The following is a 7047-nucleotide window of genomic DNA, read 5'->3' as shown; positions in this document are numbered from 1 at the left end:
CGGGCTCCCGGGACGGCCCGCCGCCCGGCCCCGCTCGCCGCCCGCCAGCCGGCCGGAGAGAGTCGCTGCGGCCAGGCCTGGGTGGCCGCCATCCCCACTCGGCCTCAGCCACCGCCGCCCCTGAGGGTGCTGGCGGGCCAGCCTGGGCCCTGCCAAACCCCCTGGCAAGGCCCATCTTTATTTTTTGGTCCGGCGTGGATTACAGAGCATTTCCCCTTTCCTAGTTTTGTTGTAGAGAGGGAAGTTACACGTCGGCGGGATATTTTACCACCGTCTACCGAACGGTTTCGTATCCCTGCGGCATCCGCCGGTGGGCCTGGGCCGTGAGGGAGCTGTCGTGAATGCAAGCGCTGCACCCACGGGGAATGTGCGCTAGCCTGCGCAGCCCTGTCCGAAGGCAGGAACGGCAGGCTTTTTGGCACCTTTAATGGTCCAGCCCACCTTTAAGTGCGGAAAGGGACGTTTCTGTAGGAGAAGAGTTGTTCTCACAAATGTGTTCTACCTGGCATTTGGTGACATCTCAATTTAGCTGCTGTGTGCGTTGATGAAGTCATCAGCCATCCCGCTCTGCAGCTCTTTGACCTCGTCTTCTGCTCTAGAAATAGCGTTGTGTTCTCCTGTTTATCACCTGGCAGCCGTACGGATCCCTTAAACAGCAGTGCCCCGGGAGCTGGGACACTACTCAGTGTCATGTACAGATAACTTCATGACAGCTAACAAAGCATAGCTATACTATTTTATAAGGCTTGGCTAATAGCCCTGTTGTTTTCAGACATTTTAGTATGTTGAGAATCTGGGTGGTATATCTCGTCACAGCTTTTCTTGCTCTTAAATGCAGAGCAAATGGGAGGGTTTTGTCCTGGTGAAGATAATGTGGAGCTCACGGGACCACTAATGATCCAGGCTTCTTTTGTTTAAACCCAGGCCTTACCATGAAGGCAAGTTCTAAAATTACTGCATCACCTAGATTTGAAAAGGCTAGGTTAGCCTTTTATATTTAATTTAAAAACTGTACTCCCTAGTATAAAAGAGGTTACTAGATTAGTGTGAAAGGAAGTGAATATGGTATTAATAGGCTGGTGTTAGCCACTACAATGTGTGCTTACAGTAGTGCACAAAAAGGAACTGAGTAAGAATTACTGTTCTTATCATGAAGTTTTAGACTGCAAATAAATAAATATATGTCAAAATATGTTTTATAATGTCAATTCTGACAGGAACTTGCATAGGTGTTCTGGAGGTGGGCATTTTCCTTTAGCTGCCCCTTGCCCTCAGGATGCTGCCATTTTTTCTTCAAAAGCAACAAAATTTATCTCAGAAGTCCTGCTGTACATGCTAAATAATCTTTCTTGTTTTCATTGGGGAGGGAAAGGGAGAGGGAGAAGGAGAGGGAGAGGAAGCAATACAGGTTCTAGCAAATGTTAGCGTCTGTTTGTGTTCTGTAGTTACACCCACCAAGTTAGACCATAGAATCACAGAACAGCCCAGGTTGGAAGGGACCTTGACAGATCATCTGGTCCAACCTTTCATGGGAAAGAGAGCCTAGATGAAACTAGCACTCTGTTCAGTCGCATCTTGGGGACTCTACCACATCCCTGGGGAGGTTGTTCTTACTGTAAAAAATTTCTTACATCAAGATGAAAGATGGAGAACCCATTACCAGAAATAGGCTGTTTCATTCTCCCGGTATCATAAGGTCTTGATTGTCTAGAGGATTTGTCTCAGAGAATAATGCTGTTGTGTGCCACAGGCAACTGCTGCCTCAGTTTGGTTCACCTCCCAACATGTCTACAAAATAAGAGTGTTTAGACACAGCCTTAGTTCCCTAATGTAGGAGAGTCACTACAGCTAAAGAAAACCCTTCTAGAATAAATTCTTGAAGAACTGCTGTTTAACCTTTGAAAGCAGATGGAATTTGAGTCAAAACAATAGTTGCCCCAGACTATAAAAGCCTGGAAGTCTGTTAGGTCCTATTCATTAATTTGCTGGGATTTGCACTGTATCCCAAACCACTAATTACTGTCATCAGAGCCGATCCAGTTAATTTACTTTGCCACAAGCTGTCTTTTTCTTATACAAGCTACCAGATAATATTTAAGAAGTACTACAGAAAATTAAAGTCTTGACATCCATGGACTTCAGGTCAAACCCATATACTACTTGGATTCTCCAGTAGCACTGTGATAGATTTTCTAAGAGTTATCTTACTCAGGTAGACCTTTTCCTATCTACCAATTTTTCTGAAAGAAACGAGACTAACCATAAGACTTTAAAATACATATTTTAATGTATTTTTAAAAAATATTAGTGTATTTACACAGATTTCTCTTTTAAAAAATATTTTGTACTTGCCTATTTTAAAACATATAGTTTTAAAAAAGTTCAGCCAGATGACTGCATTACACAAATTTGAAAGGACATTCACTGTATATATGAGCAATTAAAAAAATACAACAAAGAAACACATACCATTGCATTAACAGTGAGTGCACATTTTTAAGTTGCTAGCTTCCACAAATTGTTCTTTGCATAAAAATTGCTTAGTCTGTATCAGTAACTTTTACCCACTTTTACATTGGAATTTGCATTTCCTTTTTCCTCACAGAGACTTCCCCCTTTTGCTTATGCAAAGGTTGCAATAAAATGCATTACAGTAGTATTTCATTTACAAAACAAATGACATTATAACTTCTTTCTTAACCCATTGGATTGTATTTCAGTAAAACAATGTCCTTTCATGGAGGTGCAACAGAGATTCCAAGAGCTGTCTGGATGTGGAGAATGATCTCTCTCTCGAAGCAGTCCTGCCTGGAAAGGGTGACTTGAATTGCTGCATGATGCTGTGTCGATTCCTCTTTGGAGGGATCTCATCTTCAGGTTTGGCAATTAGGATAGCATGTTAAACATTGTATTTAGTAAAAATAAATACAAATAAATTAAAAACAAATTATGGAAGAAAATTATTTCCTCGTTGATATTGCTTGGAGGAAAGCTTAGCAATGAAGCTTGTGGCAATATCTAGATTATACATGAATGGCAGGTCCATTTATTTCAGTAGTACTCTCTGAGCAAGGAAAAAACAGCTATGAACATGGCTGTGATTTTGGAGAAAGATAGTAGTGATCTTCTTTCAAACTTTGTTAGGAAGCCATTTTCCTATGGAAAAGAACATGCACAGTTAGGGGCAGCTTAAAAATAACATGTAGGAAAAACACACCACACTCTGCTAGTATCAGATTAACAGTGTTACACTGTTGTACATGGAGGAACAGGTTTTCAGAGCCCTAACTCCAAAAGATGAATTTGGAGCTTTAAAAAAGTAGCTGAAAATAGCTGCACCTTGCTGAATATTTGTTTTATCTGTAAGTCAAGATTGTGCCCTCCCTGTGTAAATAGAAAATGAACGTGAACTGTATCATCTTGCCCACATCTTCAAGGAAGATCCAATACTATGTTTCTGATGTCGTGATATCCTTATAAATATCTTCCTTTAAGCCTCCTTATTCTACTATGATGAGCCACCTATTATGACAGAATATTGCACGGAGTTGATACTTCTCTTAAATGAAATTGCCTCTTATTTGAAAGAGATGGGAGAGAGAAGCCTTTATGATAAATCTGATGCATCAAGGGTCCATGACGCACTATCACCTTTTTTTACTGCTACCAGACAGAAGGATCAAAACAAGCAAAAAGAAAAAAGGCAAAGCAAGATGTCAGAAAACAAATAAGGGAAAAAGGTAACAGCAAATAGGAAATATAAGAGAAGTGGGATGAGAGAGGGATGGAAAGAGTAACATTTACATATAGGTAAAAGAAAAAAGTACCAGGGAAATAACTGACACTGATGTCATCGATTCTCATCTTCCCCTAACTGCAAAAGAAAAAAAGTACTGGTGTGCTGAAACTCTGCAAAGCAAAAGGAACCTCCTCTCCCCTGGCAGAAGGGAGCTTCAGCAGCTTGGCAAAATAATCCACATATTGACAAATGCTTTTGTCAGCATTGACCATTGATAGATGGAAGTTCTAGGATTATCTCAGTCCAAACAGAGAAGATTTAACCCCAATTGCACTTATCTGTAAGTTTGTTTAAGTAAAACTGATTTGGGGGATTAAATAATGGCTTTGTTGAAATCCACAGCAAGAGTACTGACTTAGCTGTGAGGATCACACCTGTGTATTTTTTCCTTACCTTGAACTTCAGTGTTTTTGGATCAACTCCTCTATGGAAGCAAAATTGCTCCACTAACCTTAGGTTGCCACTTAATTTTAGATATAATAATGGGAAGTTTCATGGCATGCATAGTTTAACCTGCTTTGAGCAGGAGGCTGGACCAGATGGTTTCCTAAGGTCCCTCTCAACCTGAATTACTGTATGATTCTATGATTCAAGACTAACTCTAGGGTTTCAACTGTTACAGGTACAGAAAGTGCCTTTTTAAAAAGAAAGTTGTCTTTTAGCATTGTTCTATTTAAAGCAGAAGCAAAGTTTTCACTGTAAGTCTCAAGGAGACATTACAGAGATCAAATATTAAACTACCAAATAAAACCCTGAATAAAATGTTTTTGACAGTGTCTGTAACAATAGTTTCCCTTAACTAAACAAAATCTCCTAATCTAGACTTAAGTGGAAAATGAAAAACTTACCCAGCCACCATTCGCATCTATCCATTCGGCTTTGTTGTTTATTATGTACTCTGTGATGAAATAAGAAATCTGCTCCTTCTCCTCTCCAGTGAGCTGAACTCCATGCTCTTGAAGCTTCTTAGTGAGAAGACCCCCAAAGGTAAATATGGTCATAATTCGTCCCCAGTTAGTATTTCCATCAGCAAATTTTTCTTCCATGACACCATTGAAAATTCTTTTGGCCACAGCTACAGAAGTAATATCAATCCTGTCCAAGAATGGTCTGAGAGCCTCCTCGGTTTGATCTTGCAGCGAAGATGCAATGTTTCGCAAGACGTGAGCAACCCTGGTTTGGGCTGGTCCAAGATGTGATTCCTGAAGCACATATTGCAGATAATCTTGAGCCAAGTAATAAACGTAATAGAACTCAGCAGTTTCCATTTAGAACGAAATACAGAGAGCAGTGTACCACTCTTAATGAGGGTCAGTAATGAGCAGCCACAGGACATGCACACAGCTTTGTATCATCTGGTTTCAATGGAATTTTTTTGCTTTTACCACAGAAGTTCCTGTAGAAACCTAGTGACTTAATGATTGTGTGGGTTGTGGAATATGTCACAGCGGAAATGAAAGAAAAAGTGTCTGCTCAAGGGGAGAAAACATGTCTTCTTGAGTGATTTATTATTTCTCTAAATAGTATGATTCCACAACTAAAATCTACCAGCTTTTACCACATTCTTTAGCAGTATAAATTGGCATTTGCTAGGGACTTTTGCTATGTAACACTAGCAAAGGTTTGGCATTTGTGTTACAAAATGCTGAGAACGGTGTATGCTAGCAAAGGTTAGGCATTTGGCTTGAAAAAACATGCCTAAAAAGTGTATGCTATAGGAGGATGCAGTCCCCCACCCCCATCTTCCCTCACCCCAATCTTTTCATTGCCAGGGGTGAAGGCTGCAATCTGTTTTGCAGGTTAATGGGTTATTTCTGGTTCACAACTTTTTGAAGAAACTGGTAGACATTTCCAACAGGATGGAAGAATGGATAAACCTTCTTCAGCACTCAGGGAGCTTTACATAACTGCAAGAAGTGGGAACACCACAGTGGTACAAGTATGGATGGAAAACAGGGAAAGCCTGCTTTATAGCATTATCCCCTGTTCCAGACTTTCCCACACTCTCTCTGTGAGTGCTCTTCAAGGTCCTTCTTTGAAGATTTGAATGGGTAGCTTCAAAGATTTCTTTCCCCCATGGGGAGTTCTGCTGTAAAAGACACTATTAGTATGAAAGACAACGCTAATGCAGTCAGCATGTCGGAACATGGAATGGAAAATATGGGCCAAGCTAGTGATGTGTGATACCATCTGAATCTTTCATGAGAGGTAACGAAGAAGTATCATGATACAACAACTGCTCTTAGATTCAGATTTTCAGTCAAGCAGTTCTTTTTTTGGGGCAGAAAGGGCAGGGGTGTCTAACCCACTCTTTCCTTACGAACGTCTCCTTAGGCAACCTGATCTTGCTAAAGGGTCAGGATGTGTCTGTATAGAACCTCAACCCATTGCAAAGGCTTCAGAGCAGCAATCAATTTGATGGTTGGAGACCCTTCTCTTTCTCCATTCCCCTTTCTTCATCCCTCTACTTCTTACCACCTCTCATTCATGCCTCTTCCTTGTCTGAAAGCAAAAGGCATTCCCAGCCCCACACACCAACAGCTCTTCTTTGCTCCAGGGATGGCAGTGATCCTGTTTCCAGTCCCAGGCGCTCCCTGATGCTCAGATCTATGGAAGATGAGCAAAGCTGCATGCCTGGGGGCCAGCACAGGGCTAGAGTCTCAGATGTCAGAATAGCACTGGCCCCTAATCATACTGGAGCAAAGTGTATCTAGACTGTAATACAGCTGTGGTGTCAGTATATTGCCAACCCTAGCTAGCCGCCCCCCTCCGCCCAAATGTGTATGCTGCAGCTCTGAAATCACAGTTTTGCAGAAACCCATTCAGTAGAAGACCAGGGTAGTTTCCAGTTCCTTACCAGGTTTTTTCTTCTGTATGTGGTGAGTCTGGCTCAGAATGACAGATTAGTCTTCCATGCACAGCAGGGTTTGAAATCTCAGGCTATCACCAGCATAGCACAGACATAAATCACTTCAGTGATTCAGGAAAACATTTCCCTCACTTTCTCTTGGAAGCAGAGAAAGAGGTAGCTTGGTGCTGTGTTCACCTTTGGAAGAGAATGGGTCTAGGAGGGCAGTGTGAGCTGGAGAAATTCTCATGTTAGATGTTACCCCCAGGGAAGGATGTGATGCTAGGACTGGGAATGGGCTGGGGGTGGGAAGCTAGCTCTCACCTCCTCCATACACATGCACATTCTTACCAAAGCTCATTTTGAAAGTTCAGCGGTTCAGTCCTTTATCCAATACCTG

General features: G+C 41.7%; 1 protein-coding gene across 1 annotated transcript; it reads right to left on the bottom strand.

The window, feature by feature from the left end:
• Positions 1-2353: 2353 nt before the first annotated feature.
• Positions 2354-5084, bottom strand: BCL2A1 (BCL2 related protein A1). Its single transcript, XM_049812458.1, has 2 exons — positions 4648-5084; positions 2354-3156 (listed from the first exon to the last, which is right to left on the bottom strand). Exons 1-2 carry the CDS (start codon positions 5065-5067, stop codon positions 3052-3054), a joined length of 525 nt encoding a protein of 174 aa, XP_049668415.1. The 5' UTR covers positions 5068-5084; the 3' UTR covers positions 2354-3051.
• Between the last annotated feature and the right edge of the window lie 1963 nt (positions 5085-7047).

This window comes from Accipiter gentilis, chromosome 10 (assembly GCF_929443795.1).
Source record: "Accipiter gentilis chromosome 10, bAccGen1.1, whole genome shotgun sequence".
Taxonomy (NCBI): Eukaryota; Metazoa; Chordata; class Aves; order Accipitriformes; family Accipitridae; genus Astur; species Astur gentilis.
Note: the sequence above shows the minus strand (reverse complement) of the source record. Positions and strands in the feature narration are given on the sequence as shown.

Excerpts from the sequence above, each read along its gene's own strand:
- BCL2A1 (XM_049812458.1), bottom strand. The coding sequence starts at position 5,067 with ATGGAAACTGCTGAGTTCTATTACGTTTATTACTTGGCTCAAGATTAT. Across the intron at positions 3,157-4,647 it reads TAGATGCGAATGGTGGCTGG|GAAAATGGCTTCCTAACAAA; the intron begins GTAAGTTTTTCA and ends TCTTTTCCATAG.